Consider the following 26840-nt stretch of genomic DNA (forward strand, 5'->3'; position numbering starts at 1 on the left):
AGAGAATTTTGCCATGAATTGCTATGAAACAACATGAAACATTAAACGCAATGAGAAAAAGACGAGAGACTGTGGTTCAGCACCAGCCTCAAACTAGAGAGCCATCCATCTGGTGTGATGTACCAGAAGAAAAAAAGTAGCTGTTATAATGAGAGAAGAAAGGCTTCAACAGCAAAGAGTGTTGAAAATACCTCAGACTTTAAGGACACATTATTATCTGCTGGATATTTTTACTTACAAGGTATCTCTCGGTATCCACATTCCAAGGCATGAAAGTAGTTCATAAATTCCCTTACTGGTATTTTAAAGGTTTCAAACAGTCCCATATCTTCAAAAAGTCTGTATGATACCTGAAAAACCAAAACAAACATGCTGCTAAGTAGGCCAGAACAACTCTAATGAAAATCATTCTATTGAATTACCCCATGAAAAACTGCTTTCTGATCTGTGTATAGCTACAGATATTTGCACTTCCATAGGGATGTGGCTACATAGCCAAACAGACAAGCTATTAGTACCAAAAAGACCTCATTCTTTTGTTATACTGTTGCAGATGTTCTTATCATCCTTTCAGGTGTATGGATCCCCCAAATTTTACACCACCTCAGAAACACATACACATAAAGGATGATGTCCAGAGGTCTTTAGTGTTTTTGTAAAAATTCCAAGGAGACTCCATGAGTCAAATCAATTCCCAGAAAAAGCAGGAACAAGTGAAGGAATGACAAAAGGAGAGAATAATTTGAATCCTATGCATTATCTCCTTTCTCTCTCCCCTATTTTAGAAGTGAAATAACAGAAGTGACTTCTCCAAAAGGATTTCAAAGGCAGCAAGCAGCTTAGGAAGCAGAGCTGCTCCAAGTGCTCCTGCATGGAAAGATGACTGTAGACATCCAGGAGAAGCCATACTGGAAGGGAGACTGTGATGGATGAGTGAGGAGTTGCTCAGGAGGGACAAGTGCTCGGAAATATAGACAGAAACTGCTGCAAGATGGACATTTTTGAAGACAAATTTGAACGTGACATACAGAACAATGGGACAGAGTAAATTTACTGCCTGACCTTTTCACTTCATTCACAAATCGGACCCTAAAGCCTTTTGCTTCTTTATTTATTTACTGCTGTTAGCTTAATTCTGTTCTTTTGATGCCATCTGTCTGGTAATGATCTGCCTAGAGCTAAGTGAATTGAAGCACATTTGGAATGGTGAGTGCTACAGCAATGAGAAATTTGTAAAAATTGTATTTTGTGTTTTATACCCGAATGTAAATCAAACAACTATCCGCACCCATTTCATTCACAGAATCACAGAATGGCTTGGGTTGAAATCATAGAATCATAGAATAGTTAGGGTTGGAAAGGACCTTAAGATCATCTAGTTCCAACCCCCCTGCCATGAGCAGGGACACCTCCCACTAAACCATCTCACCCAAGGCTTCGTCCAACCTGGCCTTGAACACCATCAGGGGTGGAGCATTCACAACCTCCCTGGACAATCCATTCCAGTGCCTCACCACCCTAATAGGAAAGAATTTCCTCCTTATATCCAATCTAAACTTCCCCTGTTTAAGTTTTAACCCGTTACCCCTTGTCCTATCACTACAGTCCCTAATGAAGAGTCCCTCCCCAGCATCCCTATAGGCCCCCTTCAGATACTGGAAGGCTGCTAGGAGGTCTCCATGCAGCCTTCTCTTCTTCAGGCTGAACAGCCCCAAATTCCTCAGCCTATCTTCATATGGGAGGTGGAAGGTACTTTAAAGCTCATCTGTTTCCACCACCCCTGCCATGGGCAGGGACACCTTCCACAAGATCAGGTTGCTGAAAGCCCCATCCAACCTGACCTTGGTTTCTTTCTGTATGTTGTGTATAAATTTCTTTCTGAATATTGTATATGTAAGTTGGGACCTGTGAGCTGCACCTAAAGTTTACTGACATAAACTTCAAATGTCCTGCCACTGTGGATTTTTACAGTAAGAATAATAAAAGAGGATATGAATTTGCAGCAGTAATAATCTTCCTCTGCCTGGTTATTGCTTACCAGGGAAAATCCGCATGTGACAAACTCTGCTAAAGCACTGCAACAGGCAGTGATGATGCAGAGACACGTTGAGTGTCATGTCCGACACTGTCCACGATGCCTGATGACACGTTTGAAAGCTGGGGTTCTGCTGATGGCCCCAGCTCTTCTGTTTCTACCATAAGTGTGCAAGTGCCATCGGCAATGCCGATGGTAATTTTTCTTTGTGGCCATGGCTGTTGCTTATAAAGTGAAAAACTCTTTATAGCAAAGGAGCTAAGGAACTACTGAATTACAGCACTCTGGAAATGTGAAGTAGGGAAAAAAAAAAAAAAAAGGTAGGGCCTGTAGAAGGCAAAACTTTACTCACTGAATATCCCACAGGATCCTCCTGTACTGAGGCAGAGTGAAGGGCCTGACCTTATGGATAATTTGGATTAGAAACTGTACACAGAATTCTGCTTATTTATCTGGAATCACATTATTTTACATTCTACTCTTAAACTTCTGAATGGTAAGCTTCCTATTTCCAGCAAAAGTATCTCTGTAAAAAGAACAAGCATAAAGAAATACTGTTCTGCAGAACCAAACCTTACTGGTCTATGCTACCAATACCAGACAGGTATCTTACACAAAAAATGTTATAAAAGCATGTTTTTCCTCCCCTTGTATTTTGGGGTGTGGGAAATTCAACAGCAGTTGAAAACAAGCAAAGCTGACTGTGATGGATATAAATGATAGCTCTTGCCCATGACTTGGAGTAAAATGACATTATACTCTGTGATCATTAGAAACAATAAACAGCCAAATAGGTCATTTTGACATTTTTGTGATTTTTTTCTTTCTTTCTTTCTTAGCAAATGGGGAAGAGTAAGGGATAACGCAGGCCAGAAAGAGGGAAAAAGCGCACTGATGTCTTCCAGAAAATCAACTAACTAAATTCTTTCATTAAAAAGAAAAAAATGAAAAGACAAATTGTGCAGTTTTGTTTATTCATTGCTCTGGATTAAGCAGTTTTAAATGCTCCTGTCTTTTAAAATCCTTCTTTCCCAAGCCACATGCTGTTTCATTTAGCTCCCTGGGAGTTATAATCCCATGGGCTAAGCATGGCACCCTTGCAGCCACAGTGTGGTCCTTGCTGCCAGGGGCAAGCCCAGGGAATCTCCAAGGGCTTGGCAGTAGGTGCTCCACACTGCCTCTTCCTTCCAGCCTCCACATTCAGCTTGTCTCTGCAATGATTGCTAACGCTTGAGTGAGTCATGTATAACTCAGATACTTTTGGTGGCAATGCCTGAAGAAGGACAAGCATTTCTCCTGAATGGACAGGTGCAAAGTTTAGATTAACGGTTCCCTACTTGTTTGTAGGCAACCCTTTTGCACTTCTTCTCTGTTCTCTTGCACTTACTTTCTTCAAACATACATTTCTTCTAAGTTGCTGTCATCCTGTCTCCAGCTCTGACAAGCACAACTCCTCAGGAGGGCCTCTGTAATGATCCCCGGAACATCCCATTCCCCAAGGACTGATTTCCTTCACTCCTTCATTTAATGGCCGCAGTTTCTCTCTACAGAAGCCATGCATGATTATGAGGTGAACAAACAATCCTCTTGTCACTATCCAGGGACAACTCACAACACACACAGGAATGATGCCACCCTGCCTCGATGCTGCTCATGTACTGAGAGCACAGGAGCACCACCACCATTCATCGTCTCTATGGGCCCAGTAATAAAAGCTAGAGAGACACTTCGACTTCAGCATATTCTTTTTTATTTTATTTGCTTTCCAAGGCAAATGAGTTTCTCTTCCACACGTTTTAGTTTCATAGGAGCTTTAAGAAGAGTGTTAAGTGCGATTGAAGACATTCTCTAACTTTATGACTTGCTGTGAAGCATCAACTCTGTTGAAAGCTCTGCTGCTCCTTTCTGAAATGAGACTGGTATGTAAATTGCTCTCTAACCCCCATCATGTGTAGTTGTTAGTGCCACACTTAGAGTGCTTGCCACTGTACTTTGCACAGATGCTTTTATGGCCACTGACTGGTTTGAGGTCTTTTTATATGTCTAAACCAATTTAACATTCTGGAAAGAAGAAAGAGACATCTAAGGCAGCTTTAAAGATGCCAAGCCAGCACTTGCTTTCTAAACTGAATGCTTCCCCAGAGGCACGTGTCAGCTCTGCTTTGTTCCATCTCATAAATTTAAGCTAGCAAGGCAAACATAGTTAATTCAGCTTGTTAATTTATTTATTTTTAATGGATGAGTCCATTTAATAGCAAAATATGGAGAATAAATCATTACAGCTTTTGTTTTCCTCTGTTTATAATATCACAGGGTTTAAAAATTATACAAGAAAAAGACAATATTTCTGATTGGGGAAAAAAAAAGATTTATTTATTTTAGTTCTCTTATTTCTGAAAATAATTCTGTTGGGAGCATCTGAGTAGGTAGGGAAAGAACTAAAGGATCTATCTTTATTTCATGAACAAAGTCGAACTTGCCACATTCTGCTCTTAGGGAGTGGGAGTTATTACAAGCAGCTGCTACAGAAAAATGTTGAATTTTGATCACAAATACTATTTATTAAAGCTTCCCTATTTTATTTCACAGGTCTTATTTTGCAGCACTGCAAAATGGGTAACATGCTCAGAAGCTGTGCAAAGAGCAGATGTTGGGAATCAGAGTGTGGACCTTTAGTGCAAATTTAGTGCACAAGGGAATTGTACTGAGAGGTACAGAACTATGCAGCTTGGCAAAACGTTTGAAACATATAGAAGTACCCATGTAAAACCAGAACAAGATTTTGCTCATCCAAACTGTTAGATATGCCATTAAATAAAGAGTTCTCTTTTTCCTTATGTTTCATTTTTCATTCTATGCTGCTAGAAAAAAAAATATGAAAAAAATACTCTCTAGAAAAGCATTTTAATCACTATCTAATGCTTGTTATCTAATGCAAGTGTCTCAGTAATTATCACTGAATTTATATCAATATCCCCATCCAGCCATAGTTTGCCTATTTCTCTAAAATCAACCTAGAGAGCTTGCAGACTGGTGAAACACAGATGTTACTTGCCAAGCTAAAGAACAATAAAAGGAAGACCACAGGATATATTCGAATTCATGCTTTGGTTTTCCTGGTTGACCACTGGATAATTGAATCTAGCTGAATAATAGTTAAACACCAAGGGACCAAGATTTGATACAGCATTCTCTGGAGCTCATTGCACTGAGATGTGCGTGACACACCAACCTCTGTGTTTGTGGGGAGTGTTAATTATCCCACATTATACCTATTATATAATCTCTTCTTTCCAGGACTCATCACTACATAATGCCTTGTAAAGTGATCCTAGATCAGTCAGATTCTCTTGTTGCTTTGTTTTGTGGTTTGTTTTTTCCCCTTCCATCCCTACATAACAATAATTACTTTGCTGTTTTTCTGTAAGAAAAGGAGGCTGTTTTGTCAGTGTGCAAGGAAAAGGGGCATAACACAGTAGAAAATTCATCCAAGAAAGTGGTTCTAGAAGTGACACTGTGCTGGATAGATATGGGCTGTGTCAGTACCTGCATTCAACTTACAGGAGGGAATGAAAAAACAACAGTTGAAAGAAAGTCTAGAAAGATCTCACATCCTGATTCACAGTAAATTAGTCTTCCCTATGTATAATGACATGAATTTATTATTAAAGTGCTGACCTTTTAAAGGTGAGGGAATATAGAAAGGACTATTTTCATTCCCACTTCCTGAAACCCTGCTTTCTTGCACAGCCTGAAATCTCCAGTATAAAAAATGTACAAAATTTTTGTATTTCCTCCAGCAATTGAATGTATTTACAGTTTAGCCCTCCCATGCTGAAACCCATGAGAAATCCTTTCACAAAAAGTTCAATAGAGGGTGGCAGCACCTCCTGCGGATAGAAAAGAATATTCGGAAAGGTTTACGTAAACTCATTGGCAGAGAAAACCAGGAAAAATATGTGTGTGTATTTTAATTTCACATTTTAAAATTTTAAAGTATATAAATTTAAAACTAAAGGGTGTAATGAGACGGAGTTCATAATGGCAGCTTTGAATTAGGTGGCATAAATCACAATTCATGGGTTGATGACCTTGTAAGGACAATGGTTCTTAACACTACTTTGTCTAAATCTGTCAATTATCTAGCCAGTTTCTGCAGATAGGACACCCTTCTCACCTGACTGAGAATCCGACCACACTTCTTTCCGATTTTTTCCACCAAATCAAAAATTGGGAAGTTCCAACTATTTAGCTGCTCCATCAGGGGATCCAAGTTGTCCATAACCAGAGGCTCTGGAGCAAGTACAGGCTTGTCCTGTTCCAGAAATCAGAATAAAGAGGAAATTCAGTTCTGTGAAACATCTCATGCAAAAACTTCCGCTCTTAAAAACTAAGGTCACATTAGCATCTTCTGTAAGTTGTTGGTACTTTGCTCAGCTCAGTGAAGATGTCCCCATTTCTACTAGCCCTGCAGTTAGTCACTCTTCTTTATAGTTTGTTTCACTTGAATGAATAAGAATGTCTGTGTATGAAACATCAGCCTCTGAACTTATCCATGAGACACATTCATTTGTTCATTCATGGGAATCATTCATTCATTTCCAAAGGAAATGTTTTCTTCATTGTAAAATATGCTGCAGTACAGAGGAAAAAGTGCTCAGTTTCTACGTCTGTATTCATTACAATCTAACACAGATAATGGAGCTCAGTCCAAGTGAAAACTTGTACTTCTTAAACTGAAACCTACCTGTTTTTCAAGGTCTGGAAATAAAAGATCGGTTGTGCCCTTCCTTTCACATTTCTCCCTCTATACTTTGTTGAATTTCATTATTACTAAGAAACTGTAGATGAGTAAATACCAAAATATCTCAAGAAAAATGCCTTCTTTCAGCACGTCCAACTCCAACAGATTACAATAAATTTTTTCAAGAGCTCAAGCCAACTCAAAGTTATTAATGTAGTTGCAAAATAGGCTGTTGAAAATTTAACTAAACAAAGCTTTCCCTCTCCATCTTGATCAAGATTACAGCTGAATACAGCAGTCATGAGAAGATCAGCCCTTGTTCACCATACCGCAATGTTCCTATGTTCAAGACATCCACCACCAACAACATTATGCCAGCGCCCTCAGAAAAGTGTTAATTTATGTTAAAATAAGGATCATTGTATATATTAAGATTACAAGGCCACTGAGAAGGCTGAACGGGAAGACCATATATCATGCTGGTAGTCTGAGCAGATAATTTCTCTTCCTTGTAATCCATTCCCTTTAAAGCCAGGCTAACACAGAAGCCAAATATTTCAGAAATGACTTATAATGAATCCATAAACTTGTACTTATTCATTGAAATAGATGGTTAGTGTTTCACAAGTGGCCAGTGCTTAGCAGCTGTCACACATTTCAATGGTTCCTTTCCATTCTTGAAAGACAATCCTACTGCAAGGTAGAAACCTGCTGCAATTGTTGCTTAAAACTGTGGTTACAGTCTTTAGACAATTCTAAGGGTTTTTTTGGGGGCGGTTTGGGTGTTTTGTTTATTTCTCCCCTCTCCTTCATCTATTGTGTGAGTGCAACTTAAACAAGCTACCTCAGGTGGTATCAAGGGATGCAGAATGATGGTCTCAGGCGTGTACGTCCTACAGACGGATGCCTTACGTGTCTGCTCTTTGGAGCAATCTGTCTCATCGTCATTTTGTACGATATCACTGCTATCACTGTTGTTGGTCTCATAATCAGAAGTGGCTTGCGCAGGATCATCTACAAAACAAATCACAAGGCTTGTTGTGTTAACAGCAAGGACTGCATCAAAGTCATTCTGTGACCTTCTGAATAATGGCAACAGGATCTCTGACTCATAATACATATGTGCTGCTTGGCTGGGTCCAAAGACAGACAATCTGTCCAAAGGCATTAAAGCGTATACCCTGCAGAGTGCAAAAAAATGGGATCAGGGATTGAAGAGTGAGAAAAATTTTAAGGACCATTATTTGAACTGACAAGGTTAGATGAGGAAAACCATATCCCCCTCATATTTTAACTCTATTCTTCATTAGCATTTTGCATGTTGCATATACAAAATAGAAAGAAGCCTCAAAGACAATTTGCATGGACTCACCTATGTACGATCTTCTTTTATGACAGACAGGCATATCTGCCCTTTCAGTGAATAACTACTGAATTTTAAGGGATGAGAAGTTTTTGATGGACAAAAAATTACCTGTTCTGTTCAGGGTGTGTGTGGTACCACCATTTCTATCTAGTGTCCCATCACTGGCCTCTATTTGAGTATAGGGTCTGCCACAGCTGAAATAAATCAAGAAACATGCACAATATAAAGAACCATGCACATGAGAGAGTCTTATGTAAAATTATGTCCTGCTGACAAGTGTGAGATTATGTCGTACAGTATAAGCTATATTACAGAGTGCATTCTCCAGACAAAATTACAAGAGTGAGCTGCAGTTTATTGGAAGCTAGGAATGTAAAAACCAACAATATAAAGATGTTGGGTTAACTGGCCACCACCATTAAATCTATGTTGCCTATGGTAAACCTATGCCATATGTTTGGGTTTCTTTTAAATGCATTTTTTATTCTCTAAATGTATCAGTTAAAAAAAAGATAAATTCCCTGGTTATGTACTACAGCTGTCCTATAAACATGAATTAAAACAACGAAAATTTGCCAGAGTGCCATGAAATTTTATATAATTCAACTTGAACACAGTCATCATGTGGCTTTACTCTCCTTTTCTTCCTCAAAACTTGAATATGTTCCTCTTAAGAAAGAAGGCATTTTGCCACTGCTTCAGTGACAACATACCAAGTACATCACTACTAAAGGGGTTTTTGGACAGAGCATAAGGTGCATGATCTGACATTTAGACATTTAGCAATGAAATTAGAAAACAGAGTTTGCTTCATTATTCCCAGAACAGAAAGATATCGTGGGATCACAATATCATGGCCTTTCCAAATGACTGGCTCTTCCTTTCTATTAAAACTCTTTATTCCTTGTGTGTGATTCCCTTTAAACCCTGACTGTGAACTCAATACCAGCTGGAACATTTAAAATTACAAGGTCCCAATAGATTGAGTCTAGGTCCTGAAGGATACGTATCATGACATCTCATGAAAACATGAGAGAACTTCATAAATCTGAAGCACCACTTAGCAGTATTATATCAAATCTGTCCATGAAGAAATGACACCTTAACATTGCTTTCTCTGGCTTTCCAGGTGGCTTTTGACTGGGCCATCCAAAACGTATTCTGGAGCTTGGTATGCCCTGAAAATGTAATGAATTCCTGAAAAAAAATTAAATAAAAATACAAATCTGTATACAGTGATAACTGCAGTACACAGCCAAGCAAATAAATCTTGCATCACTCAGTTTTATGAACAAGATGAAAAAAAAACCCTATTAATTTCTTTCTCCCACATTTCTTGTGGTTTCTAGAAGGTCAAGGCAAACAAGTCAAAAAGTAAGAGAAAAAGAACCTTTGATTGGTTGCAATGTTACAAGGATTTTGTGCCATTATGAGTGTACCTCTTTATTTCCAGAACATATGCAAACTCACTGATTTATTATGCATGGTCCACATAAAATACTATATTAAGAAAAAAAATTACTGAGTTACCTAGTAGAGCACTTGAAATCTGCTCTATGTCAGAGGTAAATGTGCCCATGCAACTTTAACTTAATCCCCTTCATGCACAAGCATTATAATATACTTTTTAAACACAGGATTGTTTAACTTTTTTCCCCACAGGATTCCTGCGTCATCCACTAAGCAGAATTAAAAATTATTATTTAGAAATTATTTTAACAGCATTGCCTGGTATATGTTCTTGTTTAATGCAGAACTCTGCTGTCCTACCACATTTCACTTCTCAAGTGAAAAAAAAGTACAGTAAAACTGCTGCCTGGATGCCACTGCCTGGGTGGATCTGATTTAAGGCACTGAACCCATCAAAAGTTCACTTCCTCCTTTGTTATTGTTGGGGGAGAGATTGGGTTGTTGGTGGTAGAGGTTTGCTCACTTGGTATTATTTCCTAGCAAGGCATCTTTTTTGGCAGTAAATGTAGGGTATTGCATACCATGAAGACTAGCAATCTATGATGTGAAAGTTCAAACATCGGAAGACCTATTTCCAGTTTCTGTTAATTTAACTCTCTTAGCTTGTCTTAGCCATTTAATTTCTGTGGGGGGTGTTTGTTTGTTTTTTTTTGGGGGGGGGAGTATTGTTGTTTTGGGTTTTTTTCCTTTTTTTTCTCAAATTGTGCTTACATTACTAAGGAGAGCATTATTTATGTGCTGGTGGCTCAGCTTTAATCTGTGGATATGACATCTCTATTTGATCTTTCAATGGACAACAAAGGAACATGATAATTAGTGGATGCCAATCCTAATAGCAGTCATTACACCACAATATTTTAAATAATATGTATGTTTCAAATAATCAAGAACAAAGTCTAAGCAGTGTAACTACATGTAATGCCTACACAGCTTAAGCACTTGAAACAAGGAAATTAAGAACCTAAATATGCCACACAACCCACACAGATCATGCAAAAGAGCAGCCACATAAAAGCTTAAGAGCATTTTACCAATGATTACACTGAAATCAAAGGCTACACATATAAATAAATATATTTCATTACTATCTACAACTTTACATTGCTGCTTTTTTTTGACATTTTTTATACAACTATTAACTTTTCTTTTCAATAGAAGGCTTCCACAGATAACTGTTACTAGTTAAAGCAATAATATTTTGTTGAAGGAGTAATAAAGGAACAGTTTAATATGACAGTAGCATGTTTATAGTATTTTTCTTATATGTAATAGCTTTCATTTCAAATGAATCAGTGCATGTCCCCAGTTTTGCAATGCCTTTGGAAAACTTTTAAAAGCACTTGGTTTCTATTTATTCGAAAGTGCTTAGTTTCTATTTAGTCACCTAAATATGTCTTAAAAGCCTGTCAGGATTGAATTCTAGTGGGAATGACTCCCTCGAACAAACTTGCAGTCTCAATTCTGACTTTCTGACACCCACTATCTAGCCCAGCATACTGAGACACATCCAAAGTCATGTGGCAAAAGCCAGAAACGAAAAACTGTTTCTGAAGATAGACAAACTTGGTAACATTTAACCCAGCCTCAGATAATGTCCACTGGCGAGCCAATAATCACAAACCACTCGCAAAGTAACATCTAATGAGTAAGGTAACCTCAAAACTGCACTGGAACAGGATTCTGAATACCAGTGTATCCCACTATTCTGAACAGGGGACATACTGCAAAGTCCAGTAATTTAATCCAGCAACTGAGTCCTTTTGAGAAGATAAGCAGACCAACTTTCTTTCCAAAATGCTGATTTTGCAGAGCAGGTCTGTGTCATCTGATAATGGGCTGCTCTAAAGTGTGAAATTATAACTGTAGAAAGAACTTGGATGTAGTTGATTTTAAAAAAATAAATAAATAAATCCCAGTGCTACATAATCTAACTAGGGAGAACAGGAACCAGTCTTTCTGAGAGAGCACTCAAAATTCAGTAGTCTTCAGGCACTGTTGGCACATCTTTACCAGAAGGCTGCAGGCCAGCAGCTTTTAGACCCTACCAGTCAGATTTTTCTATCAAACATCAGGTGCCTGCTCTGAAAGATTCTGCTTGTGACCTGAAAGTGACTGTTCATGTTAAGGGCATGCTGCGAGAAATCCAGCTTTGGGATCTGTAAACTACTGATAAATTTATTAATCAGACTGTGCATCAGACACGAGTAAAAGCAAAGGTAGCTAACCATCTTGCACTTTAAAAGCACCTTGTAGCATCAATCTACATGATTACTCACGTACTAAGAAACGCTTAAATATACTGAAATAGCAATACACGATTCTGTAGCAAATCACAAAAACTTGCATGTGAGCCAAAGGAACTTGTTCATGAGAGCAACATGAAATTACTCTAATGCATGTGAAATTACTATCTTACCTGCTGCAGATGACAGAGTGACTGGTAATAGGGTCTGACAGGCTAGGGGCGCTCTGAGTAGAAGTTAAGACTTTGTGTGGCTTTAAGCCTTGCTTGGTGTCAATATCACTGTAGTCTGGAAATGACACAGAAGATCTTTTTCCAGTAGGACTTGTGGCAGGCGTCCCCTGAATTGGTGAATGGCATGGGGAGGATAGAGGTGAAATATTTGGCGGGATACCTGGCAAGACAAAAGAAAAGTCTTATCAATCAACAGAAGTGGCAGATGGTTGTATGAGTTCACTGTGCAGAAATACACCTTTTGAGATGCAGGGGTACCAGCATAGCTTCCAAACAGAAAAATAAGAGAAAACCCTCCTTCACTCTGAGCCAAGCCCACTGCTGTCATAGAGACATGAAGCTCCATTAATATCAGCCTCTTCTACCTGCTGAAGGTTTGGCTCAAAATATGAAGCATATTTTCCCTGTTGAGCAGGATGCACTAACTGGCAGGCATGAAATGAAAGACATACATTAGTGGCATGACTATTCGTATCAACATGCTCTAGTGACAGAAACCGCCAAATAGGCAGCTTCCAGACCCATCTGCAGTTTCTCTGTGCTTCAATGTCTCCATCTGAAAAGGAGAGACAAGAAAGGCTTACACATGTTCCCAACAAATCTGAATTTCTACATGTTTGAAGACTAGCAAAAAACAAAAAAGCAAATGTTACTAGTCATACATAATATGAATATAAAATACGCACTTCTGGTGCCATTTCTGCATTCCTCACAGATTTCAGCCTTGACCTCATGCATCTTGAGTTTATTTTTCACTATCTGTGGCCCACTATGGAATACTTGTGACCATTACCTGTACCACATGGTATTGTACTCCCAAGCTAGTGTATCAGAAACTGCAATATCCATGTGTGAACACTAGCAAGATGTAGTTCTCTCTGTCCTATTTTACCTAAGCATCACTGCCAAGATGAAATGCATCAGGTAGTCCAGTGTTTGAGATGAAGTACTGTCTTCTTTTTGAGTCTATTTACATTTTCTAATCTCAGACAAAAAGGTCCCATTCACAATAAAGCACAGATAAGAAAACATAATCTATCTTAAAAGGAAATGCATGTAAATTGACTTACCTCCTGTACAAAAGTTTGTAGGAACTCAGCCCCAGTTCATTTAGCATATTCATCTTCAAAGCCAAATGATATAATGAACTTAGATACTTTAACTGGTTTTACGTTTGAATTGTGCCCACTATTTAAATACATTCCAGGCACAAAAATTATCTTAGAATAAGGCAATATGTTGATCTAAGTTTGTGAAATCCTAACCTTGCAGGATATATAAGTACAGCTCCAGTGTTTTTTCCTGATAACAACTTACTGTGATATGAGGTTAAGATATGATTTACTGTTGATAAATCAGGAGTTAAAAATGATCCCTGGCAGTTAATACACTGTAATTTTGAGATCTTCTGAGTAGGGTAATTCTTCAGCAAACATGTGGTATGTATTACTGTCTTAATTCAGTGACTGCAACTAGGATACTACACTAGTCTTGAGAACAGAAACCTACAGCCTACAGAGCAATTAAAAAGTTATCAGATGGCCATGACATATGGAAATTGCTTTAGAATACACAAAGCCTGTTTCGCATTTACTAATCCTTTGAGATATCTGCTTTCTTTCCAACAAAAATATGTGTTTAAAAACATCTCACAGTCTGTTAGTTGCACAGGGGATTGAGTTGGAGTATTTTCTATTTTTGAGCTATATATTACCAGGTAATCTTCATGAACGCTAGAGAATACAATAAATATGGTCATCTTTCAACAATTTAAAGCAAGTCCTGGGAATTTAAAAAGCAATTTTCACAAGAATGTTTCTAATCACAGCTGACTTTCTGCTGCTAGTCTGGGCTCACATCTCTGGAAATACTTTTGGTTGTGTTGTTTGTTCGTTTGTATGGGTTTTTTTGTTTGTGATGTGTTGTTGTTTTTTTTTTTTTTTAAGAGTAATTTGCCAGAGTAGGTAACCTAAAAAAAATGAATTTACTGGAGAAATGCAAACCTAGTTTCAATAAGCCAACATTTAACCATTTATTGGCAGCAGTGAGAGAAAATGTGTCTTGCTACAGCAAAGAATATCGAACAACCAAGAGAAGAATAACAATATAGGCAGAATTTTTTTAAGTACATCCATCTGCTTAGGTCCTTCAGAACTTTTACACATGTGCAGTGTGAAGAAATAAAAGAGTAACTTCAGTGTGATTTGAAATTACATATAAAAAGCTCGAGCTTACCCCAGAATTTTACCAAAGTACAGCTAGCAGTATTCCAAAATGCTTTCATGCATGCAGACACATTTTATAAATTAACAGATTATAGATTTAGCTATATCAGCTTCTACCAAGAATTATTATATATTGCCAATTGTGCTAATATATATAAGTCTAATTTGTATTAAGTTTTGAAGCAATCGTTTTTGCAAATTGAAGCAATTCTTTAGTTGGAACACAAAACTGTAAGTAAAAATGCATGATTGTAAACAGTCTAAAACATGAAAGTATCAATCCTCTGCATAAAATGCTGAGCCAGAATTTTTACTCCTATCAATTGGTGCCCTTAGGAGTTACTTGTGAAGGAATGGAGCTCTCCATCACATGGGAGTTTATGTATTCAGGAAAGACACGTGACTACTAACACTTTTTGGAAGCAGGACAAAGGTAAAATTTACTGACAGAGTTAGTAAGTCTTGTTTTCCAAGTATAAAATATTATAAGCACCTCCCCCCCCCTTCAAATTAATGGGTTAATCTCCAAAAAATCACGTCTTAAAATGGATTTGTTTTGTTCTAATTCCTGGATACCTGGTACTTTGTTTTCATTATTTTCCTGGTTCAATTTTATTCGTTTGCCTATATGCCTATTACCTTTTAAGATTATGCTTTGCTACCTAATCTTCACTGCGGTATAACAAGGCAGCGTCTGTACAAGGAGACTAAATAAACTCTTCAGTTTGAAAAGAAGATGTGATGTGACAGTGCTGGATACGCAGAATAATTGTGCAGCCATATCTTCAAACCCATCTCTAAATTAGGATTCTCTGACTTTTCCAATGTCAGGCCTCAGGCATCTATCAGTTTCCATCTGATGTCTGGGTGGTCAGTATCTCTGGGTAACATTATCTCAACATTATTCCATGGGCTGATTTAAAAAAGGAAGGCCTTGTGATCATTTTGAACTGCAAGTTAAAGCATGGGTAAACATTACTTTATCCTGCATTTGTACAAGGAAGAGAACCACATTACTCTGGATTAAGGCTGCTTCACGGCTGTCATACTGCACATTTCATAATCAATTAAGAAGCCACCTTCTCAATTTCTTTCCCTCAGTTAAAACTGGAGTAATTTTTTAAAGGCCCAAAAACCTGGGTAACAAACCCCATATTTCTCATCTCTAAAAATCAGTAAGAACTATCTGGACTTTCTCAATAATGAAAATACATCAGAGAGATCACTGATTTATCGGCTTTGTCTTGGATATGTTTGCGTAAGATGGGTCAGTTGCTGCCTATAGCTCCAAATGGCATTATGTAGGTTGTGCTTCAGGGAATCTCAGGCAAAATACACAGAAAGTTAATCTAACAAATGTTATAGAAAACACTGTTCTCAGCCCTGTTGTCATAAAGGGAATTACATGGACATAAATCACAACACTTGTTGCATCATATCATGACTAACCTCTATAAATCATAAAAGTCAAAACATTTTTTGTTTTTAAAAAAAAAGGAAATAACTATATTTTAGAAAAGTCACAGATTGGACAGAGATCAAAAGCAGCTGCATGTACTAGTCATGGAAAAGCAGCTGAAGTGAGCCTGACAGAGCCATGGATGCCCACTCACCTTGTCGGCTCTGCCTTTTGGTATTCAGGTGGTTGGTAGAAGACATGGTGTAGGAGGTGGAGAAGGACCTGCTCTTCGTGATTGTCATCAGAATTGAACTGTTCCAGGAATCACTACTGCAAAACCAGAGCACAAACAAGCATTGTTTGACACACTGAAAAAACTCAGTGACAGATCTTAAGAAGCTAGAAGCCACTGCAAGAAGTACACAAAACCGAGATAGTATAAAATCTGATGAGGAAAGCAGCATCTATCTGCTGGCTGAACTGCTTTTTGTGAGGCCTTCAGTACTGTATTCAGCAAAAATATTTACAAGACACTCCAAAGCTGGACTTCCTTCAGTGCTGAGGCCTATTCACTTTATTTATACAAAGATGTCTTTGTCATATTGTTCTGACAGTACAAAGAGGCTTGCAAGTTGACTTGAAATAAGTTAAATTCATACCCTCTTTTAACGCCTCCTTACAAGAGCCAGAAGTGTCAGAAGTTCTCAGAGTAACTGAAAAATCAGCTTCCTTGACTCCTCTGCTGCAACCACCAAGGCAGATACTCAGTAACCCTTCGGGCACTGGATTTGCTCCTCAGGAGGCTGGAAGAGGCTCAGAAGAGCCCTGCATTGCTGCTGCTAGTGGTGTGCCTGTTCTCTGGGTGAAGCACTTTACACTCTAGCCAACTGAAACACCAGCTCCATCTCAAGAAAAAATTCTGTTGACAGTCCCTGAAGACACTGGTCACCAATCCAAGAGAAACTCACTGAAGGAAAATAGGGTGCCTGTGTCTGTGTTTGTGGGGTACAAATGCTGGTCCCCTACAACAGGATGGATATGTGCTTTCAGCCTTCAGGCTGCAACTGTGTATGAGAAGAGGCCAAATACTTCTGCAAAGCAAGAGAATTGTATTTATCATTGTTTTCTTGAATGACATCTATCCTATGTCAGCTGTTTGCATGGATGTAGGATGGCTCTCATGATCATAGAATCATAGAATAGTTAGGGTTGGAAAGGATCTTAAGATATCTATTTCCAACCCACTGTCATGGGCAGTGATACCTGATGAGGCTTATAACTTCTCTGGACAGATTTGCTCTCTGTGAGTGGCCTCTCAGGCTCCACATTTCTCCTCATAGCCTCACATCCAGATGATGTGATGACATGCATGGAAGAAGACAGCCTTTCAAACCAGCCTAGTCCTGGCTAAATTTGAAAAAGAAGTGTTCTGAAACAAAAAGCATGTAACATTGTCTTAACTCTATGTACACCTTTTTGTTTTGGAAGAGCAAGTACTACCTACAAAAATATTTGCTGGTTGTCTTCATTGGCCCAATCTGTGGTGAAGGAAGACAAAGAAAGAATCCAGCTGTGTTTTATTTTTTTTGTTTTGTGGTTTTGTTTTTTAATGGACAGAAAAAGTATAACACACTGTCCCACTGTAAAGAAAAACCAAACCAACCCTCCCAAACCACATTCTCCAACTTCTTAAGGGAGAATCACTGAATATAGAAGTGACCGAGGAAAGGAATGAGGAAGCTTTATTGTCCTTCCCAAACCATTTGAAACCATAGGAGGACCATGTCTTACCAGTTTAGTGATGTAGGCCTGGAAGTGTACAGGATTGCTAATCTTAAGAACAGGGGATTTTTGCATGTATTCAACTACAGAGATCTCAGAGGCGATGCCCCAGACTGTTGAAAAACATGCAAATTTTGTAACTGTAGAATCTGCTGCATGTAATTCCAGTGTAATTTTCCCTGTCCTACCCTTCAAGCCATGAAATCTTTCTTTCTCTGTTACCTGTGGCAAGCTTGAATTTAGTACAGGTGAACTGGCAGATAATCAAGATATTTTTTTTCCTTCAGTTCAAAATTCTTTTCCTTGAAAGCAAATCTGTTTTGGTCTGCCAAAATGCTTAAAGCTAGACTTATAGGACTGATTTTTCCCCTTTCTGGAATACCCATTGTTTCTCCTACTGTAAAAGAAGAACTGCAAACATTAGGCTGGGAGGCTTGAGACAGAGCTATAATTATACATAATATAATTGGCTACATTAAACGCAGGAAGAATTGATAGCCTGCTTAGTTGGCTCATCACACAGAGTTATATAACATCCATAGAAAAGGACCAACAACAATATTTAATTGCTCTCCTGCTCCCTCCAATTCCCATCTTAGGATACTTACATACTACGTAAACAGTCTGGGATCAACAGTATAAATCAAAAGCACCCTGAGAACCACAGGCCAGTGACTGAAGAACATTTCCATTTGGTTATAGCATCTTTGTATTTACTCTCACTGAGATACAAGGGACTCCTCACAAAGGGAGCTTAGCATAATCATGTATTTTTATTGCACCAGATATTCAGTGTACTCTGCTGCCTTGAGCACCTAGGTGCCCTAGGTGCCCTACACGAGAGCCTCCTCTATAGGAAAGGTTTACATATTCAGAAGAAAGTTCTTTGGGGCTGCAGTCACACAAGATACCCAACAGCAAACGCTGGTGATGTTGGGCCTTCTCAAGTCCTATCTTTTTCTCTACTACTGGCACCAAATTTTGAATTGCAGAAAAACACGAGTCTTCTGTTATCACAGCTCTGAATTCTCTTCTTGAATTTGGTGCTTTCGCACTTTGCTAACATGAATAGATTTATTTATTATTTTGGTTCCTAATAATAATAATAGTTTTGGCATAATCTGACTAAAACTGGGAATGCTACTTCACTGGTAACACAATTTAGAGAAGCATGAACAAGTAGTTCAAATGCACTTTGGAGTCAGCATTTTTAAATGAGGGACATCATCACACAGAACCAAAGAAATTCACCCAAGGAGAGACACAAACCTGGATGAAGATGGTTCATGAGGTTTGATGCTGGCACTGCGATCCCTTCTCACTGGAGCTGGCTCCAGTGTAGGTAATCCTGTGGCTGATGTTGTTGTGGTCCAAGTTGAGGACACTCGTCTCAGCAGTCCTGGAGGCAAACTTCTCCGTAAGCGCTAGAGAGAAATCAGTTGCTTAGAGTTTATATAGGCGTACAAGAGCTTTAAACACCAGAAGAAAACCATTTCCATTTGATTAATTCTGCCTGACAACTTAAGTACTTTAAGTACCTTAAATCTGTATTCTCCCAGGTATTATAGGGCCTGCCGTCTATTCAAATCAACACAGCTGGTGCTTTAAATGCTTAGAGGATCTGGACCATCCTCCCTATTTTAAGGTTAAAAAAAGTTATGCATCTACAGCCCCATAGCCACTGACGTTCAACACTTGGAGCTCTCGCTGGAGTCAGCCAATGATAGTTGTGCTCTTTAAAAATGTTGGTCTTACATGATGTGGCCAAAGGCACTTAAGTCATCAGGGCCACAAAGCTGACTGAGGGATTGAAGCATCCATCATAAAGGGAAAGGCTGAGAGAGCTGGGATGGCTTAGCCTGAAAAAGAGAAGGCACAGGGAACGTCTTACCAATGTACATAAATACCTGAAGGTAGGGTGTAAAAAAGATGGAGCCAGGCTCTTTTCAGTGTTGTCCAGTGACAGGACAAGAGGCAATGGGGCACAAATTGCAATATAAGAAATTACATTTAAATGTAAGAAAGCGTTTTTTACTTCAAGGATGACTGAACACGGAAAGAAATTGCCCAGAGAGGCTGTGGAGTCTACATCCACTGAAATACTCAAAACTGGATAACCTCCTAAGAAACCAGCTCTAGGTTGGGCTTAGAGAAACCTGCTCCAGGTTCAACATGCTTGAGCTGAGGGACTGGACGAGATGATATCCACATGTACTTTCAACCTCAACTATTCTGTGATTTAAACTGTCATGAATGGAACAAGAAACACAAGGTAAGACAGGCTGTAAGAAAAATAAGGAAAGGGAGTTCCAAAGTTTTTTCCTGCTATACCTACCCAATGCAAAGATCACTGACTGAAAGTAAACTTTCTTGTTCTGGGGTATGTCATCTCCTGAAAAGCTTAGAGAAAGCATCACCATTTACAGCAGATTCTTCTTGACCACCTTGCATTTTTCTTTCACCTGACTCTTCCTTTTCTCCACTAAGAGGACTCACATTGTTTCTCCAAATTTCTGAAGTCAGAGGTAATAAAAGATGATGAACCTTTATGGATCCAGATTTGGTGTTACAGATGCTAAAATTCTGTAAGATACTTCCCCTGTACTTTTCCTGAAGTATTTATATAGGTAACAGCTAAAATAAGTATGTCTATGTGATGCAGCATTTTGACTTTGCCACAGGGCTAAGAGATATGAAATGGAAGAGACTTGTAGTTCTAAAGCTCAAAATTACAGAAAAATATGTTAACATATTATCTCCTTACCCAAAGTGTTCAGCATCAGATGGTTAAGGTAAAGACCCCAAATCTGTATTTAGACACTTCAATAAAGGACTGCAATGTTAGTCTTATGAACCCCACATTTAGGTCAGTGAATTCTTCAGTCAAATTAGTTCTCTGTAGCATTAACTCATTTCTTCATCCTTCACTTCTTTGCTCCTCACTAGGTATTATGCAACAGCAAACTGGTATCTGTTCGCTGCGTTTGCTCATGTGATGGCACTGTTCTTCCACTTAACTTTTCCCCTCAGAGCCTAGAGTACAGCAATGATAGACACATACGCTAAAATAAACTGGGAAATGCTCTTAAAAACATGTGAACATCCTTTTCATACATACAGCTGCTATATAAGCAAGTAGCGTAATTATTATCATCACACTGAAATATATTAAAGGAAGAATCACAAGTGTTGCAATTCAGATGCTGGGAAATGCTAGAATTAATGCTGGCTGTGCCATTTGGACTGCTAAAAGCTTGTGCCTGTGCAATGTACTCTGACTGTATTTAATTTTACAAGGGAAACTGCAGTACAAAATTCCAAAAGTATTTTGGTTTAGTTTCGAAAGTGAAATGTAAGCCTTGCAGGGCAGCTAATTAGCAACAAACCTACAATTCAAACTACTTCAAAGCTGATGTGTTCCTTCTAGTTGTTCATTTACTAAATGTGGGTGGTTATTTCCTGTTGGATTCGGGAGCATTTGTAAAGCCATCTGTCAAGGCAGTAATGTACACATCTTTTTGGTTCAGTCCTCTTTTTCTTCTCAAAACTACTTACAATGATCTTACAATATTTGTCATACTAAGTATTATGGTGATCTCTTCTGTTTGTTTGGCATACAACATTCTAAACTTTATCCAAAGCACCTGGAGGTCCTCAGTACAGACCTTTTCATTGACCTCTACAGGTTTCACACCTCTAGCTAATGGAAGGAAGAAGAGTCTGAAATTCACAGAGAATTTCAAATTCCAATCTTCAAAGTAGGCAAAAAGGTTTCCCATATTACTACTTAATTCCCCACTGCTCATTGACTAGAACAGTCACCCTACATGGAGCGCCTCAAATCCTTTGAGTGGGAGGGAAATTTCTGCGTGAGAAGTAATAGAGCAGACTTGTGAGACTGGATGCTGAAAGGCTTTGCCTTGCTCTGCTTCCTATCACTTCTCTCTTAAGCTCCAAATAGGAGAGGAGAGGAAATACACATACCACCTATGATGTTGGCTATCCTTTGCCAAATATCATCTTCTGAAGATGCCTGAACCAAAGTCAACCTGGCCATGAGTTGAAGGATACACAGGAATTGTCTTAATATGAAACCTAAATTCTACTTAGCTGTCACTTTTATATTAACAGTATGATCAGTGCATAAAATGTTAATCTGAAGCAAAGAAGCAAAAAGCACAGTGACATAGTCCATTGCTGTCCCTTTAGGGAGAGACGAGTTACAACATACAGGGTCCAGTACCCACCTTGGGAATAGCTAGTTTCTCTCCCTTCTCCGGACATTCCTCTGAGTCGGAGCAGGTGTAGTTCTCACTGAAGGATACCAAAGGGTTTACCCTTGGCTTGTGGATGGCCTGGAAGGTTAACTGCGTATTAAGCAGGTTGCTCACTGTTCTCAGTGAAGTACACACATTGGGGGGCAGCGAAGGATCTGCCAGAAGATCTGTAATGAGCCCATGTGCTTCTCCCATGACAGCAATATCCACTGTAATACTGGTGCCAGAAGACTAAAGAAGACAAAAATAATACATGTAATACAACAGAAGTGAACAACCTGCTGAGCAGTATCAAAAGCTGTGGTGAACTCTATCCACAACTTTTGCTAAAGCAGTTACCCATAAAGTGGAAAAATAACAACATGAAATAATTCTTTAAATAAGGAGAATCATGCTGAATAGATCGATCATCAGGCATAACGATCACCATCCGCAAAGAGTTTGGAATTTCATCATATCTGATTTCACAGCTTTCACCATCTGCAGCTGACTGAACCCATCTGAATGAATTGTTCAGGCTCCCTACAGAGACACAGTCAATGGCCAGGGGCTATTTGTCCAAATAATAGGAGGGGAGGAGTCCCTTTTGAGACTCTTTCTACTAACTAGAGGCATCTAAAACAACTAATGTCCAATGAAATGAATCTCAAGCATATACTGAGATTTTTTAAATATGTGCAAGCTTTTAATACATAGCATTCTGGTATGGTGGCAACAACATTCTTCTACCAGCAGTTGCAAATTGGGCAGCTATACCAAAATTAAAATTGAGTAAAAAGTGGATTTTCCAATCCTAATTTTATTCAGATAGAAGTGATGAGAATAGTTATTCAATAGGCTTGTATAGCCAATTCAGACTGCCCTTACTTTCTCTTGTTTTTTTTTCTGGGTTTGAAATATATACCTGCTTTACATATATCATTTAGGAAGAATTATTACGTAAAGTGATGCATAAACAGAAATAATACCAAGGAGCAGCTCATATCAGTGGCAAATCTTACACACTCTTCCTAGTGCATGTATATAACTGATCTGTAATTGATGCATTGCAAACCAACTGTCGCCCAGGAAAACTGTTTTCATACATTCTTCTTCACACCATTTTTCCTATGTTGTGTTTCTGACACATAAGCTCAATTTTGCTGCTACTGTTTGGGACTTTTCAGCAGGTGTAGGTGTAGTTTGCCAGAGAGACCATTCCAGAAGGTTTGACTAATTTTTTTTTTTTATGTATTGCTGAAAAATCCCTAAGATACACAGTTCTCCAAAAAGGGAAGTTATACCTGTGAAAAGAGCATGCGGGTCTCTTAGAATGGCAAGTATAGAACATGAAGAATAGGGCAGGCTGCTTAGCAGGAGGGTGATCAGAGCCCCAGCCAGGAGTGATTCACCAGTGACAGCATTTATCACAACACATCAGAGAACAGCATAACACGGCTTGACACTGCTTCATTCTCAGAAAAGGCTCTACAGGCAACAGCAAAGTATTTCTGAGGTAAGCGATATATTAGCTAAGTATTGCTACCCCCCCCCCCCCATCTTCCCAGTTGCGTAGCGTGGACATTAGGCTCTTAGCAATAGCTGTTTCACTCCACTAATCCAATCTTCATGTCCTATTTCTAACACAGGATCCACTCCTCATGTCCTGATTCTTGCTAACACAGAAGTAAGCTGCAGGACCAGAAGATATGACTCCTCACTCACCATCCTCCCACAGAACCAGAAAACCAGCCTCTTGTTCCCACATTTATTTTCTTTGTCATGATATGAAATAAAATAAACCAGAAACCTCTTGATATACTGAATCTCTATTTCATCCTACTGAAAAAAAATTAATGGTTGAAGTTAATTTAATGGCTCTTTCATTGCTTACCCTCTCAGGAGTGCATGCAGAGGGTTCTGGCAGATACTAAAGAAAATTCTTAAATTAAAAGACAAGGCTTGGGATGAGAGTAATTAATTATCTATCTTAACCTCAGCCCTGAAAAAAAGACCAAAGGGGAGGGCAGGAGAATACATCATTCAGAGTGCGATAGAAGCCTCAGATTTTCAGCAAAACTGCATTATCTACAGTTTGAAAATTCTATTAAGCCTGGAGCCTGGAGCTGTTGACTGCCAATCAGAGAAAGAGATTAATACTTCAATGAAGTAAACAAGTCTGACTCAGCGGGCCATAAGCAGAGGCCCAGATTTTGTACAGCACTACTAATATTTTGCAAAGCAGCCAGCATTGTTCTCCATGATTAGTACCAAGTGGGAAGAGGGGAGCCGTTCTCTTCTCAGCAGTGAATTTCTGCCACATGGCATCTGACATTGTCATGGGAGGCTTTGTCACATCTTGGTGACTCCAACCTTGACTCTGGGACCCAGCAGACCTGTCCAACTCAAATGCCAAGCTGTGCTGAGTTACGCGAGAAGCTGGTGCTGAGGCCACATGGCACAGGAGGAGGGATGCCACATACTGGGTCTGCATCCTCCCTCCTGAGCTCTGCCTACACCTCACCGGCAAGGACAGTCTGCACTCAAATTGAGTTAGGTATTTACACAAGCAAGACAGTAACACTGCTGCAGCCCATGCCCCACTAGAACTAATCCATGGAAACAAAGCAGCTCTCTGGAAGACTGAGAAAGGCTTTAGAGCATGGGAAGAGCACATCTGAAACCAACTCACCCCCTGCACAATGTGCATGGTGGCAGGACCTTCTGCACTTTTTGACCAAAAGGGCACTATCTGCAGATCTAACATTTTCAACTGACACCTCACATGAAATCCCTGCAGCCATCCACCCTGCCTGCATGAAGCGTGCCCAGAGAGGTCAGCTCTATACCTATAAGAAGGTGCACGTTGAGCATCCCTCACCAGACCTGAAACAAGACATAGATCCTGCCAGCACAGACCAGCCTCGATCACCATAGAACATCAACAGTTACCAGTCTGTGCAACATGACACACTGCATTGCAAAGACTTCAAGTGAAAATACAGTTTTTCAAAGACATCATTGTAGTGAGCTGCTTTAAATGACACATATATATCATACCTAGAGGATTGACTGAACTACATATAATGCTTAGAATCCTTAGAATGAGAGCATATGCAAAAGGAGAACATACCAAACTTAAATTCTTCTCAAAGAAAGAAGAGGGCAAACACTGCTATAATGCATCATTTACAGTACACTAACATCACATCCTAATTTGGCATGGTTTATATGTGGCAATTTAATTGCACTGAACTTTTATTCAGGAAAACAGTTTCTTTTTCAAGCAGTTTGAATATTTCATCTATCCCAGGATGAATTTAGAGCACTATCAGACTAGTCTGACTAGATAAAATTGCAGTTATTCAAATCATCATTTTCTAAAAACAGTTACAAACCGAATACATGAAAACATTTTAAAATATTTTTTGATTCTCTACTATAAACCAGTAGAGAACAGTGCATGCTTTGCAAACCACTACTCAGAAAGTAAACTAAAATGCGTTTCCCTAAAGGAAAAGGAAACCTGAAATTTATTATAAAACGCGTAGGATGATGTGAAACAAAAGAAAAGATTCACATAAGACAGTAAATTGCTGAAAAGTTTAGACTGACGTAATTGCTTATATGCATATCCAGACACTTGCACACATATAGACACACATGGTCTTTTTTTAGGGTAAAAGTGCATACAAAGTCCATGCTCAGACTTTGTAAGTAGTTTTCTACTAACATGAATAGCCTCTGCCTGAACTGATCTGGATTATTCCCAAATCACTTTACTCATCAGAACTCAAAAGCCGGATACTTGGGAATAGTGGCATGAATAACATGTTTGCATCACTAACAACTAACTTGGTAAAACAAAACAAAAAAGCCAAAGAGTTAAGCTAAGGCAAATTTAATTTCACACTGGTCAGTATTCATTTATCAATCTATGCTAATGATTGGGAAGTTTCCTCACATGAATTTTGGCTTACTGTTTACTTCGTGACTTCATCCGAAATTTGATTTAGGCGATGTTATGCAGTGACTAAAACTGTAATGCCCTAGGGCATGAGAATGAGAAAGCAAAAAGACTGGAAACAAAAGCCTATCAACTAAAGATGATCCCTGATAACTAAGGTGAGGGGCAAACCAAATTCTTTTCAATGCTGAAAACCAGCTGGTGTTGCTCTTTCCTTCCTACCCCCCCGCCCCCTTCTTTTTTTAAACTGGCATTCAGGTGGGTGTTTTACGTCGTGGTACCACCTGAACTCCTGAGTTCAAATGTGGTTACTATACGTTTTGTGCCATCTTTTTATTTTCAAAAATAAAAGGGGTTTTCCCTAAAGAACTCATATGAAAAGTAAGATGGCCAGATCCCAGTAGGATGCATTAGAGACCAGCGACAGACATATATAGTACACAGCACCAATTGTCCAATCATCTACATTTGCATAGGTGGGGGTATACTTGGAATCTGCAAGAAAACGTTCATGTACCAAGCAGCACACATACTGCTGCATCTGTAGAACCAAATCACAGGTAGAGTGTCCCACTGTCACACAGACAATTTTTGTCAGGGCAGGAAACTTATCTTCAGGAAAACACTCTTAAGTGAAATATGAAAACAATATTCTGGTAAATTTTAATGATCACTTAGAATGTTTAGGTTTGAATAGTTTGGTTTGGATTCTGTAACATGGCTAGAATACTTTCAAAATCTGCATAACCTTCTGTAGGTTTTTATGTTACATTTCACAAAATTCCACTTGTTTTCCTCTACTAAATTATATTATGCATAAACACCTAAGAATAGCTTTTTACTTAGTAGAGCAAAAAGTGGATAAAATTGCATAGGAAAAATTAATTTAGGAAAATAGGAATAATAAATTACTTTATCCATAAGACCCGATAGATAAATTTAGTTTACAAATTGGTACTAGTTAAGAAACAGCTGACCCAACAGTGAAGCCGATTTGACATCCTTATACTTAACAGATGCCTTACTGCAAATAAAAGTCATTCCCCCCCCCCCCTTGGTGTTTTGCATATGACTCATAAAACTGAACTCATCCACCTTAACTAAAAAAAATGCTGCTTCT

The 26840-nt window shown here is 38.8% G+C and overlaps 1 protein-coding gene across 4 annotated transcripts in view; it reads right to left on the reverse strand.

Annotated features, from left to right (window-relative positions):
- Positions 1–26840, reverse strand: part of PDE3A (phosphodiesterase 3A) — a 251151-nt gene that overhangs the window by 18817 nt on the left and 205494 nt on the right. For all 4 annotated transcript variants that reach the window (XM_061444572.1, XM_061444573.1, XM_061444575.1 and 1 more), the window contains 8 exons: positions 21745–22005; positions 18767–18921; positions 15930–16045; positions 12032–12251; positions 8254–8339; positions 7624–7793; positions 6213–6350; positions 239–350 (listed from right to left, as the gene is read on the reverse strand). In XM_061444572.1, coding sequence (XP_061300556.1) covers positions 239–350; positions 6213–6350; positions 7624–7793; positions 8254–8339; positions 12032–12251; positions 15930–16045; positions 18767–18921; positions 21745–22005 — 1258 coding nt within the window. The remainder of the gene's footprint in view (positions 1–238; positions 351–6212; positions 6351–7623; positions 7794–8253; positions 8340–12031; positions 12252–15929; positions 16046–18766; positions 18922–21744; positions 22006–26840) is intronic.

Source organism: Pezoporus flaviventris, unplaced genomic scaffold (genome assembly GCF_033815535.1).
Source record: "Pezoporus flaviventris isolate CSIRO_AGI_PZ_B2104156 unplaced genomic scaffold, CSIRO_AGI_Pfla_v1 ptg000002l, whole genome shotgun sequence".
In the NCBI taxonomy this organism is placed as follows: Eukaryota; Metazoa; Chordata; class Aves; order Psittaciformes; family Psittacidae; genus Pezoporus; species Pezoporus flaviventris.